Source organism: Crotalus tigris, unplaced genomic scaffold, assembly GCF_016545835.1.
Source record: "Crotalus tigris isolate CLP2741 ecotype Arizona unplaced genomic scaffold, ASM1654583v1 scf7180000018650.477379, whole genome shotgun sequence".
NCBI classification, from domain to species: Eukaryota; Metazoa; Chordata; class Lepidosauria; order Squamata; family Viperidae; genus Crotalus; species Crotalus tigris.
In genome coordinates, this window is record NW_024097124.1 from 247448 (window position 1) to 272607 (window position 25160).

General features: G+C 37.8%; 1 protein-coding gene across 9 annotated transcripts in view; it reads right to left on the reverse strand.

Moving 5' to 3' along the window:
* TTC21A (tetratricopeptide repeat domain 21A) overlaps window positions 1-25160 on the reverse strand; it is a 49195-nt gene that overhangs the window by 18240 nt on the left and 5795 nt on the right. For 4 of the 9 annotated variants that reach the window (XM_039355258.1, XM_039355260.1, XM_039355256.1 and 1 more), the window contains exons 5-20: window positions 24142-24264; window positions 22416-22573; window positions 20149-20233; window positions 19297-19395; window positions 18858-19053; window positions 17138-17235; window positions 14935-15135; window positions 12807-12936; window positions 11564-11721; window positions 10209-10421; window positions 7084-7322; window positions 5621-5693; window positions 4525-4635; window positions 2948-3086; window positions 1954-2057; window positions 447-635 (exon numbers count right to left, since the gene is read on the reverse strand). In XM_039355258.1, coding sequence (XP_039211192.1) covers window positions 447-635; window positions 1954-2057; window positions 2948-3086; window positions 4525-4635; window positions 5621-5693; window positions 7084-7322; window positions 10209-10421; window positions 11564-11721; window positions 12807-12936; window positions 14935-15135; window positions 17138-17235; window positions 18858-19053; window positions 19297-19395; window positions 20149-20233; window positions 22416-22573; window positions 24142-24264 — 2316 coding nt within the window. Of the gene's footprint in view, window positions 1-446; window positions 636-1953; window positions 2058-2947; window positions 3087-4524; window positions 4636-5620; window positions 5694-7083; window positions 7323-10208; window positions 10422-11563; window positions 11722-12806; window positions 12937-14934; window positions 15136-17137; window positions 17236-18344; window positions 18575-18857; window positions 19054-19296; window positions 19396-20148; window positions 20234-20681; window positions 21607-22415; window positions 22574-24141; window positions 24265-25160 lie in introns of those variants that run through there. The other 5 variants (XM_039355259.1, XM_039355262.1, XM_039355263.1 and 2 more) reach the window with 5 other exon arrangements.

The following is a 25160-nucleotide window of genomic DNA, read 5'->3' on the forward strand; positions in this document are numbered from 1 at the left end:
ACAGTAGGAATATAGAGACCATAATTAACTGTGCTTTTTGGTTGAGTTATTTTTCAATTCCATCCTGAATTCCCCCGTTTTGTGCTGGAGAACTGAAAAAAAAAAAAAATCCAAATCTAAAAGCAAAAGCTTTGCTGAGGTAAGTCAGCAGTGTGACCCGTATCACTGTAATTACACTTTGTCTTCTTCTGGTAATTCATACTTGGAAGACTTTTTTTGTTACCCATCCGGTTCAATCTTTGCTACTTATTTCATATAGGTGAATTATTAGTATTTTATTTTCACAACAGATAAAGCAAAACAAATTTATGATAAATAATCTGTAATACCTATTGCTGCTTAAAAATTTAAAAATGCTTTTACTGAATGTGACCCGACATTTTTTGTAAGAAGTCCCACAACTGGACAGTTTAGGTGGTCTGCCTTTTGGGTGGAGTGTTGCTTACCTTATTATCAGTTGGTACGCAGGCCAGGGCCTCTGAGTAGTACTTTACTGCTTTTTCATATTCCTTTTCTGATTGATGGAATTTGGCAAATTGCACACAGATTTTTAGGAGCATTTGTTTTTGAGGAGGGATCAACTCTGGCTGCTCCACACGAACTCTCTTTAATATCCTTTGTTGGATGTCATAAGCCTTCACCGTGACAAATGTATAAAATTAGGGCAATTGAAGCTACATGTAAGCTAGTATCTGAAAAACATCTAATTCTGAGACAATTACTTACTAGTGGCTATTAATTACATTTTCCATTTTCCTTAGAGGAAAATGGCACACTGATTTCTTCCCCTACCATTTTATCTTAGCAGAATAATAGAGTAACAGAGTTGGAAGGGACCTTGGAGGTTTTCTAGTACAACCCCCTGTGATAAGGAGGAGACCCTATAACAGTGATGGCGAACCTTTTAGAGACTGAGTGCCCAAAAACACTCTGCCCCCCCGGCCCTGCCCCGCTCCGCCCCCTGCCCTGCCCTACCCCCTCTTCCCCCCGCTCTGTCCCAACCCCGGCCACCCACAGGGCCACCCACCGCCTCCACAGCCCTCCGCAGATCGCCCAGGTAGCTCTGTAGCGCCATGATGGCCACGCCCTCCGCCCGCGCCCCGTAGCATCATCTTCGCGTGATGGGACATGAGGGTGGTCCCTGCTGCCCAGCTGCCATGTTCTTGACTGCGCTGCTCCACGCCTGTGGGTGACTCTCCTTGGGGGGCTGCTGGTGAGTGAGGGGGCCGTGGGTGAGGTGGGACTGGGACAACGGTGCATGTGCCCACAGAGAGGGCTCTGAGTGCCGCCTCCAGCACACGTGCCATAGGTTCACCACCACTGCCCTATAATATTCCTGTCCAGTCCCAGGAAGAAGATTCAATCAAGATGTTAGAGATTCTTCTTTCTATGCACCATTTTTCATTATGTCTTCTTAATTTTGCATGTTATTTTGGCTTTGCTTTAGATATCAGACTTCTCTCTTTGAAGTCTAAATCAGAAACAGTTAATTCAAGGATAAAACCCTAAATGCTCTGATCAGTAATATTTCATAGAAGGAATGCTTAGGTTACAATACAAGAATTTCAATAAATCCCCTACTTTCAAAGGAGACACCAATATAGGCGTTTATTATGGCAAAACCATTGCTTCCTTTCACTGTTTCGATGTTGTGGGCTATTTTGTAAAGGCATAGCAGTTTACATCTGTTTCCTGTTTTGATAACTGTCAACTCTTCTGTTGGTTGAGACCAAATTAAGAAAGATGGACTAGTTACTCTCAACTTGTTACCTTCTCTGTTTGAAAGAGCAGATTATAAATATCATAAGCTTATTATGATACAAAAGTTAAGTTGCTACTTGATTTCAAACTGTGGCTTATCTGAAAAACACAAGTGTGTATTTTGTCTTGTACACTGGTATTTACTTTGAAACAATTTTTCTGATTTGTGTTTAGGTAATATTGATATTTTACCTTTGTCAGGGTTTCCAGAAAAATTTCTCTTTTAATTGTCTCATAAATCTTTGCTAATAATATTAGATTTTTCACATCTTTCATCATTGAAGGTAGATCATCAACTGTAAGTTTAAACAGAAATAATTCTTGATTTGTATATATTTTCTGAACAATTAGATGCAGAATTTTGCCTTGCATAGTTTTCCTTAGAAATTTCTTCAAAAATCAGAGCTAGAAGGGAACTTGGAGGTCTTCTAGTCCAGCCCCATGCTCAAGCAGGAAACCATTTTAGACAAATGGCTGTTCAATTTCTTCTTAAAAACTTCCCAGTGTTGGAGCACCCACAACTTCTGAAAGCAAGATGTTTCACTGATTAACTGTTCTAACTGTCAGGAAATTTCTCCTTAATTCTAAGTTGCTTCTTTCTTTAATTAGTTTCCATCCATTCTTTTTGTCCTGCCTTCAGGTGCTTTGGAGAATAGGTTGACCCTCTCTTCTTTGTGGCAGCCCTTCAAATATTGGAACACTGCCATCATGTCACTGCTACCATGTCATAGTCCTTTTCTTCATTAAACTAGAGATACCCTATTCCAGCAACCGTTCTTCATATGTTTTAGCCTCCAGCCCCCACATCATCTTTGTTGCTCTTCTCTGGACTCTTTCTAGAGTCTTAGTCAGTGGTGGGATTCAGCCAATTCGCACCAATTCGGCAGAACCAGTAGCTAATTTTTTGTTGCCCAGGCCCAGAATGGACTTCTGGAAGCAGCATCCACACAGAGAACCGGTTGTTCACTTATTTGAATCCCACCACTGGTCTCAATTATAGATAAGTTTAATTATAAATAAGGCAGGGATGATACAATAGTAAGACAAATAGCCGTAAAAAAATCCTCAATGGAGAAATGAGGTATCATATACAAATATTGTGGAATGTAGATGACAGAGCATGTTTCTACCTTATATCAAGATAAAAACTCCAGCTGAAGATTCTAAAAAAAGAAAAAAATGTTACCTGGATCATGATCTAGTGCTTGGCTCAGAACTTTCTCAGCTTTGCCAAATTTTTTGAGTTTTAATAGGAGATCAGCAAGATCATGACACAAAAAATCCTGTTCACTCATCTTGAGAGCAACTTCATAGTAATTGATAGCCTGAAACAATTTTATATATATCGTTAATAGAGCCCCCGCTTTTGGCTAGGAATGAAAAATATGCTTCTATGAGACTTACTCATCTAAGCTGGGTAAGGAAATTGTATCATCATCAAATCTGCTGCTCTCTATAGACTGTATGACTTCACTGCCGAATTAAATCCACTCCCATAAACACTTTCTGAACAGAAAACTATAACTACATACAATTTCTCTTTTAAAATTCTGCTTTGTTTTAACATGGAAAAATATTCTAACGTGGAGTTCTATGGAAGTGGTTCCAATGAAAACAATTTCATGTAATTTTTCAGTTTTTGTAGTTTGGTCCAACACGCATATAATTAATTAATTTTAATAGGCTGATACAGTTCCAATTATCAACTGATTCTGCTTGGTTTACAGTCCTATCAAATGTACACAAAAATGTAACTAACAGAACCCCTCCCCCAATGAATAAATAGCCTTACACAATCAATTATTTCTATGAAAAAGATAATAAAATGTTCATCTGCCCTTCTAAGATCAGCTGAAATAATCAGGTTCTGTTTGTCTTCCTAAATCTCAATAATGTTGAGCAAGCCAAGTCTCCAAATTTATTTGGATTAGGAAGGCAATCCAAATAATGAGCTGTACTTCTGTCAATTTAATGAGCTAGAAAAGGAAGGAAACCAAACAGCAAGACTATCTTTTTTTTTCAAAAAAAAAAATACTGGCATAATTTGCTGTGGAAAATAGATAGCCTTAAAAGGCCATTGACTTGGAACCAAAGCTTTTGTTTTGCGTTTTTTTATTTGTGAAAGAATAGTAGGAAATACAAGAGAAATAATAAAGCAAAAGGTGGATAATTTTTGTTTTGAGGTTCCTTTCTACCTGATGCTAGCATTTTAAATAACAATGCATCTTTTCAATACTGTTTGCATTTCCAATAATGAATGAATGAAAAGACTGTGTTTTTGCTAAGTGAGGGTTCTGGATGAAAAATAAATGTGTGTTTTTATATCTGCTAAGCATAGTAGAACCCCTGATAAATACACACAGGATTGGCTGATTTTTATTATGGGGTTTTTAATTAAAATGTTCAGTTTTATGTGAAGATTCTAATTAATATAATAAAAGCAAGGGATGTGCCTACACATTTATCTTGGGTACAGGGCTATTATGAAAACCTCTGCACTTTAAAATTTGCCACCACGTCAGTGAGTCCTGTAAAACTGAGGTTTTTTTAAAAAAAATGTCCTGGGTTACATAGCCTTTTGTATCTTATTCCATTTTAGCCCAGTAGCTTAGAAATTATAGACTAATCCCAAATCCTAATTTTGACTGTGCACTCAAGTACAAAGTCAGTTCGTTCAGCAGATAAAGGATGATAACAGGCTGTATGTTGCCTTGGCTCAGTTCTGAATGATGTTGAGTTTAAAAAAAAAAACTATTTCTGAACCTTGTTATATTGGTGAGTGTACACATAAGCTTGCCCAATTTTCCGTGCTACTGTTGCGTCCAGGGGATTTTTCTTCTGAGCTGCTTCGTAGACCTCTAAAGCTTTTTCAGGCTAAAACAATGAAAGTAACATTGCAGTTATTTTTATATGTAACATTAATCATGATAACTTTGGAATTCCCTTATTTCAGCTTTGTCCTGTGCTTGTTTTTCTGGACTCAATACCCACACTAACTTTAAAGATAATTTTTTCAATGTCCCGCTTGTTTGTTGTCTAAACTCTACTGATAACAGGGTTTAATGCCTTCTGTTAATGTATAGACAGCAGAAATCATCTTGATTGGTATAATACTAGGCTATATCTATTTCAATGGTCAAGGAATACTGTGCTATTTGCTGGTTAGTTGTCAGATTATTATCCCTGCACTTAATCCCTTTGCACAAGTCAGTACAGGAATCCAAGAACCAACAAAACAGCCCCTTCTATCTTTATTAGCCCCTCTTTCCAAACAAACAAGAATGGGAACTTAATTTTGCCTCCCTCCCGCATGTACATTAACCATGTTTCTATTGTAAACATAACAGCAGTTCTCTCTAGAAGCTAACTAGCTAGCTGAATGAATGATTGAATGAGATTGAATGAGCAGATGAACTCTAAAAGAGTAGAAATGATATAATGAGGATCTGTGGAGAAACCTTAGGGGAGGGGTGTGTGTGAAGGAATCCCTACTACAAAAAAAGTCAGAAATGGGGTGAAGAAGCTTTGTGAAATACATAGAGATTTATTTTTGGGACTGAGGATATAGAGAGTTTAAGGGAGAAACACTGTGAAGTTGTATAATTCTCAAATACCTCACATGTGGTTTTGATACCTTAAATGACAAGAGAGACGATTATGTCTGTGCAAACCCTCCCAGATCATATTACCTGTCTTAGGCAGCAAATAAGGGTAATTTGCCTTCAAAATCCTGATCTATCAAACTGCTTGGAATAGTCAGAGGATTAATATTTATATATTTATTTTTATATATATACATGAGAGAGGGAGGGAGAGAGAGAGAGAATTAATCAATAATAAACAATTTTTTAAAACTAACCTCTTGAATATTCATGTAGGCATCACCCAAGAGAAGACTAGTATGAGGACTTGGCAAATTTTCACACAACTCACTAGGTAAAAGAACGGTATTTAGAAAAAAAATTAAAAATATAGAGCACAATTTTAAGTTTTCACAAGCAAAAAATAAAAGGTAACTTTTAGATTGGGACAGCTCAATTGCCTAGCTCCCAAAAGTGCTTTTTACAAAAGACAACTAGACTTTGTTTTTTCTTTGTAAATGTTTCATTTCTTATCCAAGAAACTTAACATTTTCAAAGGAAAAAAAAACAATTGGAAAAAGTAATTGCCTTTTAGGACATCCATGACCTGGATGATTGAGACTCTCCATAGATACCTGCCTAGCTGTACTGCAATATGAATGGATACATCATTAATATAAGCAAATGGTAAATATAATGCACAAATACAAAAAATACTTTTATAACCAATCATATTAGGAAATGGGAATGCACTCAGACATCCTTAGGGAGACATGAAGATTCTGTTACATCTGAGATAACACTTCTATTGTAAATGTGGAAAGAAAGGGACTAAGAACTTTGTTCTTCTCTCAGAATCTTGTCTTTTATAATTCAACCTTATCCTCAGAAAATGTCCATGTTGCATCAACTATCTAGAGCTGTGGTGGCGAACCTATGGCATGCATGCCACAGGTGGCACACAGAGTCCTCTCTGTGGGCACGCGCGCTGCCGCCCCAGTCCTAGGCTTTCAGCTGGGTTTTATAAAACTTTTTCGCTTTAGATCTCCACCGCTGTGTGCAAATAAAAAAGATTCAATCAATCAATCAATTTCAACTTCTCGCAGGAAAAAAAAGATCTTGCAAAGCTGGGATTGAACTTTTTAGTCCCACCCAGTCGCCATTACCCATGAAGCCACACCAACCCAATGGGCCATACCCACCCAGTGGGCCACACTCACCTAGCACCCGACGATACATAAGTGGGTTTTGGGTTGCAGTTTGGGCATTCGGTCTCTAAAAGGTTCGCCATCACTGATCTAGAGAGTTATAGGTTGAGAAAGTTGATCTAACCATTGTATGTAAGTGTATTCAAATGCACATAGACACATACCAGAAAATCCTGCTCACTCACTGAGAGAAGGAAAGTTGAAGTGCTGCTCTCTGGTAAGACTTTAATACAAATAATGACTTGACTCCTTTGCATTCAAAAGCTCAATTAAATTCACAAGCAATTGTGTTGCTGTTTATTAAAGAAAGGGTGTCATCTGAGCTAGTGCATAACAAGAATCTGGAAATAGAATTTTTCTTAGCCTTCTAGCTAAAATCAGTATTATATTTTCAGATTGTATTATTCAGAACTGGTCATAATTTTCATGTTTGCTCTAATTTTTCATGTTCTTCTCTGCCCCTTAAGCAAAATACAAAAATTAATGGTTGCAGGAAAAAAAGATAGCATTAATTTGAGGTTAAAAAAAATTACCAATAGCATCCAATATATAATCTCTTATCTTTTCGGATCAGGAGGTAAATCTGAGCCATCTTTTCTTTAACTTCAGTGTAATATGGTTGATTGGGAGTGATATTCCTCAGCATTGTTAAAGCTAAATCCACTTCTCCTTTACTGAGAGCCAAATCTACATTAGCAACAGTAACACGGATTTCTTCAGAGGTCCCACTAAATTCATTGATGGCATCTTGCATTATCTTGGTAGCTTCATGCTGGAATGTGAAAATGAATGTTAAAAACAAAACTGCAAACCTTAATGATTATTTAATTATTACAGGTGAAATTATTAACATTTACAGTATTTAGCATTTTTAGAAAATTTAACGAATATTATATATGTACTCCAGTAATTTTTATATAACATCTAAATATACCAGTATATTTCCATAAAGAAGAGATTTTATTCCTTTTTATTATTATCCTGTTGTTACCCTTTCTCTATCATAATACAAAGCAGGAAGCAAATTGTCAGCCTCACCAGACCAGATCAGGATATACACAATCAGCACACTCAGACTTGTAAGATTTTGTTATCACAATCTCAGTAAGATTGTGATATTAAAATCTTACAAGTCTGATTGTGCTGTACCTCCTCCCACTTCTTATAATCCAGTTAATCAGGGCAGCATCTGCTTGAGCTGCTCCCAAATGTTACTTTAATTTTTGGACCTAAGAAAAAGAATCAACAATAAATGATAGTTCTTGCATATATTAACAACCACTCTCTCAGCAACCATCCAAACTTGCAATAGCATTGAATAAGTTGCAGTTATGACCAGTTTTTGAAGTTCCAGCTTGTGTAGTGTCTCTCTGGTCACGTGACCACAATTTGCCACCTTCCCTGCCAGTTTCCCATAAGCAAAGTCAATGGGGAAGCTGATATGTCAGAAGTCATGATCACATAAGGTCCTTGCTTAATAACCCACATGCTCCATACTTAACACTGGGGACTGCTGAACTACTATCACTAAGCAGCATGGTCACATGACATCATGCTATATGATTGTGTTACTTAATGATGGAAATTCTGGTCCAATTACTGGTGTTAATTGAAGACTACCTGTATTGCTATGAAGGTCATTTTCTTTCTCTAACCTAAATTTCTGGGCAGAGGGTCAGCTATTCAACTTAAACAAAGGGACACTGATTTATAGCTGCAAATACATCACTCTTCAAGGTTTCAAGAAGGCCATTGCATAACTCTAAAATTTTTACTAATTATTCACCAAGGTATGGAATTCACGAGTTATATTTCTTTAATTTCACTGTCCTTGGTGACACAAGAAAGCAGTTAAAATATAATTGTATGGAACAATAACTCACAACAGATAAACAATTGCACAAAAAGCCACAAGCACAACGTATTAATCTAAAGTTAGTCTATGAAATCTCATGATGAATCTGCCAAAATCAATCAAGGTTTGATAATCTCACAAGAGTTTAGTCACTTTAAAGAACTATTTATAACAGTTGCTTGCACCATAAACTAGCTGAAACTGTTCCTGATTACTTTGGCGAAGCCAGCAACTGGCCTTCTTTAATGATTAATTAATGATTATGCCTTTACTGGACCATAACATGCATTCAGGTAAATCATAGTCCCATATTGGCAAAGCTTGAGTGGTAGTACTGAGAAGGTCCTGCTTTGTACTCAGCAGATATCAACTACTGCTAACTTAATAGAATTTATTTATTTATTTATTCCTTAAATAACACACCTATATGCGGGTCAAGAAGCAACAGTGAGAACCGAACACGGAACCACTGATTGGTTCAAAATTGGAAAAGGAGTCCAGCAAAGCTGTATACTGTCGCCCTGCCTATTTAACTTATATGCAGAGCACATCATGAGAAAGGCAGGGCTAGATGAATCAAAAGTTGGAATTAAGATTGCCGGGAGAAATATCAACAACCTAAGATATGCAGATGATACCACTCTAATGGCAGAAAGTGAAGAGGAACTAAAGAGCCTCTTGATGCGGGTGAAGAAGGAGAGTGCAAAAGTTGGCTTGAAACTCAACATTAAGAAAACCAAAATCATGGCATCCGGCCCTCTCAATTCCTGGCAAATAGATGGGGAAGAAATGGAAGTAGTGACAGATTTTATTTTTCTGGGCTCCAAGATCACCTCAGATGGGGACTGCAGCCAAGAAATTAAAAGACGCTTGCTCCTGGGGAGGAAAGCTATGGCAAATCTAGACAGCATACTAAAAAGCAGAGACATCACCCTGCCAACAAAAGTGCGTATAGTCCAGGCCATGGTTTTCCCAGTTGCAATGTATGGCTGTGAAAGTTGGACCATAAGAAAGGCTGAGCGCAAAAGAATTGAGGCCTTTGAACTATGGTGCTGGAGAAGACTCCTGCGAGTCCCTTGGACTGCAAGGCGTTCAAACCGGTCAGTCCTAGAAGAGATCAACCCCGACTGCTCTTTAGAAGGCCAGATCCTGAAATTGAAACTCAAGTGCTTTGGCCACCTAATGAGAAGGAAGGACTCACTGGAGAAGGGCCTAATGCTGGGAAAGATTGAGGGCAATAGAAGAAGGGGACGACAGAGAATGAGGTGGCTGGATGGAGTCACTGAAGCAGGAGGCATGAGCTTAAATGGACTCCAGAAGATGGTAGAGGACAGGAAGACCTGGAGGAACGTTGTCCATGGGGTCGCGATGGATCGGACACGGCTTCTCAATTAACAAATAAATAACACATCAGGCATAAAATTAGTTAGTGGTGTTTTTTAACTATGAGGAACATGTTCCAATTTTTATACAGCGTAAATCAACAATGGCCCATAAATCAATAGATCCAAATCATGCAATGCCTAATGCTTGGAACAAGTATTCTAAATAAACTCCTATTTTAAAAAAATTATACTAATGTTAGTATCAATATTAGCTAGTTAATTTTTGATTTGGTTTAAAAATTCTTCTTAATTGTTTTTCCCTCAGGTTCCCTTCCCATTTTTAAAAAGACAAAAGTCTTTTGTTTATACGGGTTATATTTATTGATATTTCTCACACCGAAAGTTAAAATGGATGCATTCATAGAATATTGAATCACTTAAAAATAATTAACAAAAGTCATTAGATTTGATTTCTTACCAATTCCCCATTAAGTCGAAGAGCTTCAGCAAGTTCCAGATAAATGGAGACCTGTTCACTCATTGTGACAAAGGGCCCCTGGCCTTTCTTAGCATCCCCTTTCATCTGAGGTATATTGATAAGCATTTTTAAGACTTTAATCGCTTCAGGATACTCCCCAGCTTTATTCAGTGCTTTAGCCTTGATGAAGTGGTACAGTGGAGAATCACGAAGCTAGAAAAAAATATTAGAAGTTGACACAAATAAAATGCTGGCTCAGGAATTCTGGGAGTTGAAGTGCACAAGTCATAAAGGGGCCATAGTTCCCCACCTCTGCTTTAAAATGATTGTGTTCAGTTGGCATAGGATGCACAGTTAAGCAAATGTTTAGATAAAACCAGCTCTGATTTGACATTTTTTTCATTGCTTTCATACTAGACATTTGAATAGTTGCTTTCCTATACTATAAAAGTAACAAATTCATTCTATTTTAGATTGCAGAGTGCATTCCCAAATCTTGGACTCCCCTATTTTGCTTAGACACAAGTGTTTTTGATATCAGAATCCCCTGAAATATTAATTAGACACTTTCTTACATGTCTTCTTGCCCCTTAAATGTTACCTGTTCAGCTGTGATTCTACTTCACTCTTTGTTAGTTTCAACCCCACAATGATAGTTTGCAAACACTAGTTTTATTAGGTTCTTTAAAATAATATCCAGTTTTATTTTGCAATTTTATAAAAAAAATTAAACTAATTAACTATATCATACATAGAGAAGAGATTAAGTGGCAAAGGGCAATCTATAATTAATGCTGCTCCAAAAAAATCATTGGAGGAAGAATTTTCAGCTTGGAAGCCCTATAATATATACTTAATTGATATGTCAGCAGAACACATTGGACAGCTAAGGATTGAAATAGTATTTTAAATTATTATGAATCAATCATTAAAAAGAGGGGGGGAAATGAAACTGGGATTTAATGGCAATGTCAAATTTCATTGGTAAATGGGTTGTTTTTCATTTAATGGTTTTTATTATATAGATTTTTTACATTTTGTAAGCTGCCCAAAGTCACTTATGTGTGAGTTGGGCAGCTATATAAATTTGTTTATAAATACATACATACATACATATATACATACATAAATGTATGTCAGGGTTCTCCATAAACATGGAATGATTATAATGGCAATTTTAGGCTACAGTGGGGAAACAAGTTTTGTCTTACTAATTTCCTGTCCTTTAAATGTGTGCAAGTCTCAAAATAAAATTCTTTTGAATTTTTTAAATTCTTAAATAGATCAGTAGGCAGTACAGCAAAAGAGCCAATTCTCACACATATTGAAATTATTTTCTTGTGATTCAGTCTAACCTGAAAATTGTAGCTAACCCCTATTTCAAGTGAATGGGCACATTCTTTGATGTTTCTTTGAGAAAGGTGAATCTGGGCCATAAGAAGATTGGCATCTGTTAATGTTGGGTCCAGATCTAGACAACGTTGCAATGTACCTTGGGCAGTTTCAAGTTCTCCTGCAAAACAGTTGTATATTTTTATATCATCTGCTTCTTATTCTTAAAGTTCTGATTGTTTTGAACTTACAAAGTAGCTTGCTAAATTGAACGTATACATCTTATTAGTTATATTATAAGGAAGTCAGAATTTTTTTAAACATTAAAATAATTCACAGTATTAATTTAAACCACGCATTGTATTTTTTACCATTAAAAACTGGTAGTTTTGCATATTTGAATTTCCAATTTGAAGTGGAAAGAAGTCAGCTTTGGTAAGTATATTGGTTACTATATTGCCAACACTTTACAAAGTTGGGCCAACACATCTGCTCACTTTTTATTTCCTGTCCAATAAAACAGAGTTAAACTAAGGAAGAAGCAATAATTTCAGGACAGTACAATCAACTTCTTACAACCAATACTGTATTCTCAGAATATACCCTTGTCTAAGGATGGAGGTTCATTCTCCAAGCTTGTGGAAGGAACCTTCACCTTCATGTTACACCTGAGCTACAGATATTCACCACCAGCGCATACCCTTGTCTACCATTATTCCTAATTTGGAAGGCAAAATTAATTAAGCTATGAGCATATCCTTAAAAGGCTTGTTTATGTTTATAAAATATATTTGAACTGTAGGAATTGTCTCATCAATAGCAGACATCACGATACAAATGCCTGATCTCACTTCTATTTAATATGTAAACCAATATTTTCCAATGCTGTCTTTTAAATATGTCCAACTTCAGTTCCCATAATCTAAGGCCGTGTCTGGAAATAGCTAAATTGTGAGACACTATTGCATATGATCAGATTCAAAGCCCACTAGGGAGACCTGAAAGTTTTGGGGGCATAATGTATATGTTGCAAAGAATCTATTTTAAAATTTATTTAAAGCATGAAGACAGAGAAAAAAAAATAAGGATCAACTAATCATAAAATGTGTTGGAAAAAAAAACAATATTTGTACAAAATAGGCTCCTTCAAACTTTTTTAGCGACTCAACTATGCTGAGTTTATCAAAATAACCAACTAAAAAAAATTATAATCTAAAATATGTGAATATTATTTTTAGTTAGATAAGCAATTAGATCAAAACTTACCAGATAAATATTTAACTTGAGCCATGAGGAAAAGAGGCTCTATTATCCCAGGAGCTGATTTTACTAGTGGATTCAAAATTATTGTTGTTTGCTTTAGAAGGGGAGATAAAACTTGGCCAGGTAACCGAGGCTATAAGGGCAAAAAGTGGAAATACACATTTTCTAGAACTGTAACATACAAGGTGAAATAATTTATTTGCTGGTTATTCCCAAAAGTATGTGAACAGGATTTATAAATGATAATAGTACAGAATTATTTACAGGAATTAAGGTACAGATCATGTCCTCTAAAGTGAAACATTATTGTATTATGTTAAGTGACAAACTAGTTCTACAGTTTTAAAGAACTTAATGTATTTTATTCAAGATGCTTGCCAGGACTCCAAACATCTTACAGTTGCCAAGGTTGAAAAACACTGAGCTAGACAGAAAAAAAATCACATATAACAGTAATGGCGAACCTTTTAGAGACCGAGTGCCCCAAAACCGCCCCCTCGCCCCTGCTCCGCCTCCTGCCCCGCCTGTTCCGCCCCCACATGCCCCCTCACTCCACCCACCTTCAGGGACACGGACCGCCTCCATGGCCGGCAGCAGATCACCCAGGCAACTCTGCAGCACCATGGCAGCCATGCCCTCCGCTCACACTCCACAGCATCATCTGCACGCTATGAGGTTCGAGGGCGGAGTTGTGTCCCTGCTGCCCGGCTATGTTCTTGGCTGTGCTGCTCCGTGTGGGCCTCAGCTGGGGGCGATTCTCCTCCAGGGAGGCTGCTGGTGAGGAGGGGGCCGCGGGGGGAGGCAGGGCTGGGGCAACGGCACACATGCCCATAGAGAGGGCTCCGAGTGCCGCCTCTGGCACGCATGCCATAAGTTCGCCACCATTGACATATAAGGTACAGTACTCCTTGGTTCAGATAGCAATTGGCACCGGAATTTCCATAGCTAATCAATACAGTTGTAAAGTGCAATGTTATGTGACTTTTTTAGTGACAGAAATCCTGTAGTTCCTGTTGCCATTGTAATGCGAGGATTTGAAAGAGGAGGGAGTCCCAAGGAAGCAAGCAGGTGGGTATACTGGCAGTGCCATGGTGGGGGGAGTGCTACAGGCTGTCACTAGGGAGTGCAACAAAGCAGTGGGAATGGCTTCCAAATTCTTGACAGCTTCCTCAATGATTTTGTTTGTGGGAAGCTGGCAAGCAATATCAGAAATTACAATCACATGAGTGTGGGGATGCTGCAATGGCCACAACTTTGCAGACCAGACATAAGTCTTCCTTATTCAGTGCCACTGTGAATTTAACAATTCCTGAACAAGTGACCATAACTTAAGGACTACCTTTGGCATGGTCTCCAGTTATATTCTAATCTTTTATTCTCCATTCATTTCTGAGAAACTATTTGACGTATGGGCCCAGAGCTTTCTCATTAGATCAGGGGTCTTCAAACTTGGCCCTTTTATGACTTGTGGACTTCAACTCCCAGAATTCCTCAACCAGGCACGCTGGCTGAGGAATTCTGGGAATTGAAGTCCACAAGTCATAAAAGGGCCAAGTTTGAAGACCCCTGCAGATCTTAGTGCCAGTACAGATAGTTCTTGACTTACAAACATAATTGAGCCCACAATTTATGTTGCTAAGTGAGTTTTGCTCCATTTCATGACATTTCTTGCCACAGTTGTTAAATGAATCACTGCAGTTGTTAAGTTAGTTGTTGCAGTTGTTAATTGAATCTGGCTTCTCCATTGACTTTGCTTCTCAGAAAGTCACAAAAGGGGATCACATGATCCCGGGACACTGCAACTGTCACAAATATGAGTCAGTTGCCAAGCATCCCAATTTTGATCGTATGACCATGAGGATGCTGCATGGTCGTAAGTGTAAAAACTAGTCATAAGTCACTTTTTCAGTGATGTTGTAAGTTTGAACAGTCACTAAATAAATCACTGTAAGTTGAGGACTACCTGTAAATTGAAAATGGGGGTGGAGAGATAAGGGATCTTACATTTTTGGCAGGCTTGAATGCACCATTAATAGCTAATCTCCATTCATCTGGACCCCATATCAAAAGGCTTCTCATCCCTCCCCAAATTTCTACTGCTTAGGAAAGTGCAAGTAAGGAAGTTTTCTACCTGTTTGGGACAAAAGACCAAATATTCTTTCACAATTTCAATCAGAAACATGGGATTCAGCTTTTCATAATATTCAATACTCAAAGGAAGACCATGCAAAGCAGAAAAATGAAGTTCTGCGGCTTCGTTGAGAAAGGCACCAACAATCTGTTCAGTTTTGTTTTTCCTTGAAGCAATAACAGCCTGCAGATAAGCTAGGACCTGGAAGAGAGAGAGAATGCTTTAAAAATGAAGTTAATATACATGAAATTCAGTGCACATTGTATATAAACTAGAGCAGTGGTGGTGAACCTATGGCACACGTGCCAGAGGTGGCACTCAGAGCCCTCTTTGTTGGCACGCGCACCACTGCCAGCAGCAGGTGCATCAGGCCACCACCGCCGTCCAGAGCAGGAGCCCCACCCAGCACAAAGAAGGCACAGCGGCCGACTAGCAAGCTCAAGTAGTGGTGGTAGAGGTCACCAACCATTGTTGGACTGGAAGAAAAGGGAGGGGGAAGCATTTTGTACTGCAAATGGAATGGGGCTAGTGCCTGCGTGATACTCACTAGCCCTGCCCTGTTCTTGCGTGATGCAGTGCCTTGTATCTGCATCCTACAGTGCGGCAGTGGCCGTTTTTGCACCTTGCAGCATGGCCCATTTTTGTGTGCCAGAGGTGGCACTCAGAAGTGCTTCCCTGCCCCCCCCCCTGAGGGCACCATAATGCTGATGCAGCTCTGGCACTTTGCGATAAATAAATGGGTTTTGGGTTGTGGTTTGAGCACTCGGTCTCTAAAAGGTTTGCCATCACTGAACTAGAGTGTAAATAGGGAGGGGAGCAGGATTATTTGTTTCCTTCTCTTTCATGTGGGAATTCTACTAAACTTTCTCTAACTGGTTGAATGTTGAATGCTGCATGTGAATTCTATGCAGATCAGTTTGGTTTGATGTAGACATTACTCTAATGAATAAATAAATACTTTAAAATAACAAATTTTAATCATAATCCTTAAACTAAATACCAACAAGTCCCAACTGATTTGTGAGACACACTCAGATGGCCCTGGTTTCTTTGAAGCATCCCCAGAGGTTGCAAGAGAGGGGATCAGAGAGAAAAATACGCAAAATTTTCCTGGTCCACCTGGTCATTTTGAACAAATAAGCAGCATGGGGAGAACAGGCAAATCTGCAGCTCTTTCCTGATAAAAATCCTTATTTTACACCTACATAATCAGGGCTTTTTTTCTCATAGAACACTCAGAACGGAGTTCCGGCACCTTTTTTGAATAGAACCTTATAGAGTAAGCAAGGCGGGTTGTATGACGTGTGTGATTTTTTTTTTTTTTTACAAAAAAAGCACTGTACATAATTATGCGTATGCATTTGTTCTGTGTTATTTTCCAATGAAATAACATCAGCATTTCAATTAATGATATCAATTCTGCAAAATTACATTTGTAAACATTATTTATGTAACAGCAAGAATGTTGTAGTCATTCTACCAATTCAACAGTAGCAAAGAATACTGTACTTTCATTGTCAAATACAATGAGTGGTTACAATTCTCATAACACACTGGAAACTGAAGGAGAAGTAAATTTATAATGAAGAAAATCAGAACAGGCACTACAGGTAGTAATCAGACCATTTAAGGCATTCCATTTCATCATAATCCACTTCAGCAACCTAATCTGCCTAGGCAAGCAAATATTTTACCAGTAACATGGAATTACATGGAATTATTCTGCAACTGTACGTGTGATCTTTTCCATGTAAGTTTTAAAAAGTATGAAAACACATGAAACATCATCACACAAGCAGGCACTGCTATCTGCCATATTGAGAGATGGTCTGGATTGGGAGGGAGTTGATGAATGGTCCAATAGCTTTTTGAAAATCAGATTCATCTCACAGCCAAATATTTGGAGTTTACAATCTCAGATTAGGAAATTCGAGCTCAATGTGAATCCTCTAACCTGATACATGGATCATTTATGTGCATGAAGGAGCACTAATTGTACAGTTTCATAGTGTGTACAACAAATTCCTTGCTAATAACTAAAGTATCCTGTATCATCACTGAATTGACATTCAATTGTTCTCATGATCATTATTTCATTATTTCATCATGGTGTCAAATGGAAGTAATTCTAGGAGTGACTAATGGGGATCCTACAAAAAAAACAAGTAAAATAAGTAATCAAAGAAAATAAGAGCATGCTAACTGAAGATTTTCCAATCGACTGTTGAACTTCTTTTAGGAACTCTAATTGTTGTTCAGCTTCTTCTAGCTTTCCTCCAAGCACCTGGCACCATATAATCCCTGTAATTAACATATAGGACAAAATATACTTTTAATAACTGTCATTGTCTTGTTATTGTAAAAAAGCAGCAAAGCAATTGATAATACTGTTAATGCGAAGGGATCATAAAAGATAAATTATGGAAGTTGCTTATCATCATATTTCAATTTAGTTACAATCTCTTCTCTGAATCTTTCCCCAGTTAGAGGTTCAAATATATTCAGGATGGCAATAAACCATCCATATAAATCAAATGGTGGAATAACTTATTAACAAAATTTTTACAAACAAAACTATGCAAGTTATTGTTTATAGTGAATTTATTTTACTAAAATCCTTTTATTTTTCCTAATTTACTATACTAGTTTTTTAAGGTTTACTGTGTTTCTTTTTATCTCTTAAGTTCTTCTTACTTTTTTCACATTCTTTATTAACAAAATTTTCTTTGTTTTTCATTATTCATTTTGCAAGGGGAAATTCTTTTAACTCTTTAGACCAGTGGTGGCGAACCTATGGCACACGTGCCAGAGGTGGCACTCAGAGCCCTCTCTGTGAGCATGCCCCGGAGATGGCAACTGTCCCTCTTCAACCAGCCACCTGCTAACTCGCCGAGGTCCCACATGACCGGATGCATCCCAGCACAGCTGGTTTCCCTCCCCCTGCCCTGTCCCTCCTGGCCTTGCATGCTCTCCTTTTCCGGGCACGACCCCTGCATCACCTCCTCAGCTGTTGGCCAGCCATCCAGCTCATAGGTGACTTCTTTGAACTGCTGGTAGCAGGCTGGGGAGCCCCAGAGTGCGCTGGTTGAGGGGCCAGCAGGCTGTGGCTGCTGACAGACACCGTCGACCCCCATGCGCTCGCTGGCTTCTGTGTGCAGGGGCTGATGGTGTCAGGCAGCAGCTGCTCTGGCCCTTGCCTTGCCCCATGGCAATGGCATTCCTGCCCTGCCTCGCCTCACCCCGTAGGACAAACCTTCTGCCTACCGCCCCACCTGCCAGAGACCTCCTGGATCTCCCCCAATCCTGCCCACCCTCCCACAGGTGTCCTTCCCCACGAGCAACATTGAGGTGACCACACCAACACAATCTGCCATGACCACAGCCACACCCATCCAATGGGCCATGCCCACCTGGCACCCGGCAATAAATAAGTGGGTTTTGGTTGCAGTTTGGGCACTCGGTCTCTAAAAGGTTCGCCATCACTGCTTTAGACTGTTAAACAGGCTTTGGAGCTGTTTGCTCTACTGCTGCTTTCTCCAGCCACCGTATCTTTAGAGACAGACGCTTTACAGTTGCTCTTTTATCTGTTGATTTTGGCTCTCCTCTCCTCTCCTCTCCTCCCCTCCCCCTCCCTTCTTCTCCTCAACCAAAGAATGCCTAGCAGCTTCATTTATCTCTGGAAGTCTTCTAATTTTGCTCTTTAAATGCTTCTGTCTTCCACTATCCAGCCATACCCATGTGACTTTTTCTGGGATGAACAGCATTTTCACACTCTCTAATATGTCTCATCTTTCACTGCTCCAAAAACATTCCTAAATGTTCAGTACTATTTCTTAAAATGTGCCCCAAGTAGAGGCATTATATATAGTTCAAATGTGAAGGGCAAATAGACATATATCTAAACCTATATAGTAGTAGCCTACCTGTCAATGAATCTACGGTATTTTCATCCAAATCTATGGCTTTTCTGTACCACATAGAAGCTTCCTTCCACTTCCCTTGAAAGATTAGCTGATATCCTAATTCATTTGCAAAACGTGCATCGGTAGATAGGAGCTTACTACACGCGGTTTTAATAAAGTCAGATACTTCCTGAAGGATATCTTGATTCTTCCCAGACTAAATATAAAACAGTTCCAAACGTAAACACACACACACACACACACACACACACACAACGTATAAATGAAACAAGGATTATAAGTTGTTTTTTTTTTAGAACATATCTAATGAACAAAGTAGCTGTAATTCAGATCTTTGTTTGCATCACTAAAATTTTGATTAGAAACAAGGGGAGAAACAAAAACAAATTAAATTGAGGAAGATAGGCAAAACTAAATATTAAGATTAATAGGGCTTTACCAGTCTAGTGATCACCAGCATTTTTTGGAAGTGAAATTCTGGTCTTTGAGGCTCTTTCATGTCCAAAGCAACAATAAATTCTCTAAGCAGACGTAATGCCTATATTCAAAACATCAATATTTTTTTATAATCAGACACAAATGATTTCTTACATGTTACATTGAATCATATAAGAAAACTCTCATGACCAAGATCACTAATTATCTATATTATTATTTAATTATATTTGTCTTTTCTAGAAACTCAAGATAACATTCCCTCCTCCTGTTTAATCACATCAATAGATCTGAGAGAGAGATTCATCATGAGTGATAATGATTAGTTTCAAATCATTTTGTGAGTTTCTGTAGCTGTGTAGACTTGAGCATCATATCTTCTAATCCAACTTCCTAAATCCTAAATACTATATTCAGAGACTCACATGTTCCTTTCTACGGGTCAGAAACTTGTTTTTATTAATGAAGTTCAGATATCAAGGATACATTCTGAGGGGTGTATGATATTTTGCCACAGCCAACTTGCCATGGAACAACTTGCTGCGGGATAAGAGTTACAATAATATTTAAAAAAACAGTGGAATAGAATCATATTTTATTTTAAATAATTAAATTGAATGGTTAAATTGTCCTGTAGTGAGTTGTCCCACAGCAAATTGGCTGTGGCAAGTTGTCCTGTTCTGAAATTCTGAGTTATATTGCAAACTCTTTATGACATGTTTCTATCTAGATAATAAGGTATATTCCCAAGCTGTTAACAGTACAAAACGTGGCATGCTTCACTGTGAATAAAGATTATAATTCCGATTGAACTAAAGGTATTAATCTAAGGCTCCATTACTAAAATAATACTCACCATGCTTTTATTACCAGTGACAGCAAGATGGTTTACCACCATATATTGGAGTCCATCTATGTCATTTGGCTCTTTGCTTAAGATGCTAAAACAAAAATGGTTTCCAGGGAATGAGAAAGTAATACCAGATAGATTATTAATATTAAAAGAGAAATTAATTCTAGTCAAAAGTGACAGGTCAATACATGGTCATATTCTAATGAAGGATGACTATGAAAATAAATTAAAAAGGGATTGCATCATTTTTAAAATATATGGACGATGGGGCAAATTCTATAGTTTTGGGGAGCTATGGAAACTTCTATTTTCAAAAAAACAAAGAAAAAGCATCTACTGATCTATATAACATGGCCAATTTTCTTGGTTACTCTAGAAACAAGTTCATGTTTGAGACATCATCTCAGTTCTTCTTGGATGATAGTTTGCTCCTTTCTTCTAAACTCAAGTATTACATTTGCATCAATGTTTATTTATAATACTTGTACATCCTATTTTTTTGTCGTTACATTAATATTGTAACTGTAAGGACCCACCTCACTTTACATCTTAAGAAGACAGAACTCTTGGAGTATCTTTTCCAACAGGCATCTTTATTAAGAGAAAACAATTGCAGGCGTGCGTTCCCAAGCAGCCCCCACCCCACAGTTCTTCCAGGTGATGATCCTTGTTCCCCCCATTTTTCCTTACTGCCTGCAAAAGGGAGACTTCAGAGAGAGTAGATGAAAGGCGATGGCCATATTGTTATGGTCAGTCCTCTTGGTGAGAATCAACATCCAGTCCTTTTGAAGTTTTAATGAAGGAAGTGAGAGCCATAAACCCCTCTGCTCATCCCCCTTTCCCTTTGTAGTATGACAGAATCCAGAGAGAGCAGAAATGGGGTTTTTCCAAGTAGATAACTAAAAATGAAATATAATTGGATTCTGACAGTAACTAATGTTGTAAACAGTGTTAAGCAGGACAAATTTCCATCCAAGAAAAGAAAGGGGAATAAGACTGGTTATCCAGTATATCTATTAATGTATTCCAATTCTATCTGATTAAAAGTTATGCTGGAATGGGCTATAATTTATTGATTATTTTTTCAGAGCTAAATAGTGCTGGTAGAGCTTCAGATAACTGTGCAAAATGATTCTTCAGATTATCAAGATTCCAAAACATAAAACCAGTCAGCAACCTTTAAAGTTAAAAACAATAACTTATAGAATAGTTAACAAGTGCTAGGTTTGGGCCCCTATGTGCTCCAAAGCACAGAAAAGTAAGCTCCACTGGTTTAATTAAAAGTTAGATGGAAACCTGACAGTGCTCTAACTAGAAAAATGTATAAAAGACAAACAACAGCATCTTATCATTGTCTATTTAGAATAGAATAGAATAGAATAGAATAGAATAGAATAGAATAGAATAGAATAGAATAGAATATGGAATGGAGCAGAATAGAGCAAAGCTGGAAGGGACCTTGGAGGTCTTTTAGTCCAGTCCCCTGATCAAGCAGGAAAACTTATACCATCTCAGACAGGTGAATGTCTAGTCTTTTCTTAAAAAATCTCCACGATTTCTGGAGGCAAGCTGTTCCTCTGGTTAATTGTCCTCACTGTTAGGAAGTTTCTCCTTAATTCCAGGTTGCTTCTCTCTTTAATCAGTTTCCAACCATTGTTTCTCGTCCTGCCCTCTGGTGCTTTGGTGAACAACCTGGCCCTCTGCCTTGTAGCAGCCCCTCAGATACTGGAAGACTGCTATTATGTCTCCCCTATTGGACTAAGGCAGCTTCTGTTTGAGGACTTTCTAAGTATGATAACCGTAAATGATAGCAAAGTGGAATGCCTGCCTTTAGAGGCAATATTTCACTGGGAACAATTTGAAACACTTGGATATCTGCTATGAGAACTAAGATCTCATCTTAGTTATTTAAATTATAAAATCTATAACTAAGATCTCATAAATGAGCTCTTGATTTATACAGCAGAGTTCATGTTAAGCTCTGTTTATTTCTAGCAGATATCAGCGCAATGAACTGAAAAGTCTAGAATACTTTCCCTAATGTGATATCTTTAGGATATTTTGGACTACAGTTCTCAACAATTCAAGTCACCGCTGGACGGGACCAGGTTGGAGAAAGTTGATTTACAAGCATCAGGAAGACAGGATAAGCTGAATCAGAGAACCAAATGGGTTAAATATTCTTTATAAGTACAGGATAGGTAGAGCAGCCCAAACATTTTAAAATTGAAGGAATTTCCCTGAATCTTCTATTTTTTTAAAGCTCCTACCGTTTACTTTCTTCAACACTTTGCTCCCAGTCTTGCATTGCTAAATGTAGTTTCATCTTAGTTACAAGGGCTGGCACGAAGAAAGGAAAAGTGACCACTAACTGGCTAATTATTTCCAGAGCCCCTGAATAATTCTGATGCACCATGAAATACTTGGCCTACAGAGGCAGAGAAATCAGGTGGGATAAAAGGAAGGAAAAATGCATTATTTGTAAAAGACATTTAAGTAACTTTGTGTTGTTGTCCTAACCATTTAAATTTGATAATTAAATTGTCTAAATTCAATATAGATTTGGCATTTGACTGGGAGTGCCCAGTTGGTTCTAAGATGGGGCAGCTATATGTTTTAAATAAATAGCAGTAGCAATAGCACTTAAGACTTATATACCGCTTCATCGTGCTTTACAGCCCTCTCCAAGCAGTTTATAGAGTCAGCCTACTGCCCCCCAACAGTCTGGGTCCTCATTTTACCAACCTCGGAGGGATGGAAGGCTGAGTCAACCTTGAGCCCTGTCAAGATCAAACTCCTGGCAATGAGCAGAGTCAGTCTGCAATTCTGCATTTTAACTCCTGCGCCACCACAGCTCAGTTAAATAAATAAATTCATATTTATATATTTATAAAATAATTTGTGTGATTCCAGAATGATTATTTCAAACAATTCTATTATTTGAAAACAAACAAAATATGAATTCTGTATACATTAAGATGTTAGTTAGGATCTTCCAACTTAGCAATACCATTTAGCAAGCCTGAACAATATGTGCCCAGTCAAGCCGCATTGTATGACTCACCAATAGTTTTTAAGTAGTAGTAATTTAGAATTGCTACCATACTGCTACCGCTGCCAAGATTTCCACCACTCTGCTGGCGACTCAATAACTTACATCCTGTGATGTTACCACCATCTGCCTATCCCAGGTCCTTGGGAAGGACTCGATAGATAAAAATGCCAAATACAGTCTAAACATCTGACTGATTGTGTGATCAACCATATAAAATGAAGAATGGAAAAGAGCTACAATAACACAAAGTATTACATAGGCAAACTAAAAAAAAAACTGGCAATGGCTAAGAGCAGGAAAGTTGAAGAAAGAGACCGATGGACTAATTCTAGTTGCACAAGAACACATATAGTTGCACAAGAAGGATATAGTTGTCAATGGTATTAAAATCTGCTGAGAAATCAAGCACAAGGTTGGATGTGCCATTAATATCTCAGCTCCACCATAGATCTTTGACAAGGATGACCAAGGCTTCTCGGTCCCAAATCCGGGCTAAAACCTGACTGGCTAAAACGGGTCTAGATAACCTTTTTCCTCCAGGATTCTCATCACTGCAGGCTCACCACTTTCTCAAAAACCTTTCCTAGAAAGTGAATGTTGGAGACTGATTGGTAGTTGTTGAAAACTTTTGGGTTTGATAGTTATTTGAGAAGGGAGAGTACCAGTGTCTTTTTCAAGGCAGGAGGAACCACTCCTTCTTCAGAGAAGTCAACACCATGGGCTAGGCCCTAGGCATAACCATGAATCACCTTCCTAGCTGCTTTTATGATTCAGGAGGGGCCTGGATCCAGTAATATTGACTTAGCTGTTCTGCTTTTTAAGCTCAGTCAAGAATATTCAGCCTATATTAAACTTCTCAACTGACAGCAGGCACAAGTCTAAATCTTCTCTTTATATGTCCCTAACAATTTGAAGATACAAAACCAAAAGTAATAACCTACCTTTCCCATCATCCCAAATATATCTGTATTGTCTTGAATTCCTTCCTCCAGGTATTTAATAGATTTCTTAACAGAATGCTGTTTATCAGATGTAACATAAATCCATCCTTTCAAAACCTGCCCCTGAAGCAATTTTAAAAAGTGATGAACTTTTAAGATATTTAATGAAGTGGTGCAACAGAACATAAGAACAGCAAAGGATGTTCTATACATTCCATGCTTATTTACTATATGATATTTATAAAAATGCAGTTGAATAATAAAAATATTATTACAGCACTAAAAGATGAAAATGTCTTATTTTACACATATAAATGTAAAACGTTCTAATTTCAACCTTTTTAATATATGACTGGTGGTGTCTGGAGAGAGTATGTACATACATATAAAAGTATTAGGGCTTGCATCATGTCATTCCCACTGTCATGCAGATTTTGACAATCCTGGAGACACTATTATATTTAGCCAAGAAAAAAATAGCATTATTCTGCCATATTCCTAGAAATGTGCTTTCTTTATGATTCCCTATACCAAAACAAGGGGAAAATGTATCTCTATTCATATGACATACTGAACCACAAACAAGCCAACTATAATTCTGCTTGTTTCGTGAATCATTGTTTTGGTTAAATGAGTTCAGTTAACCACAGATAAATCTATAGTTCAGTTAACCACAGAAAAATTTAGCATATTACCACAGCACAGAATAGATCTTTGTATCCTTGACATTCCGGTTTCTGTTAAGGTCATATTATATATATTAAAAAGATTTTAACTTGGGGAAATGTATTCCAGAATTATTTCAAGAACAAATGGGAAATATCTTTCTGTGGTATTTTCTACTCAACTAAGCCATACCTAGAGTTTCTGTCCATCTATCACTTGTGCTTTCTTTTGTTCCAAGATACTAATCTGTGACTCTTTATAAATTAGTTTTATGGCTAATTAGTTTTAGTCAATATTTCTAATATCCAGTGGGAACAAAGGTTGTAGGAAGTGAATAGCCAAGGCTTCTAGAC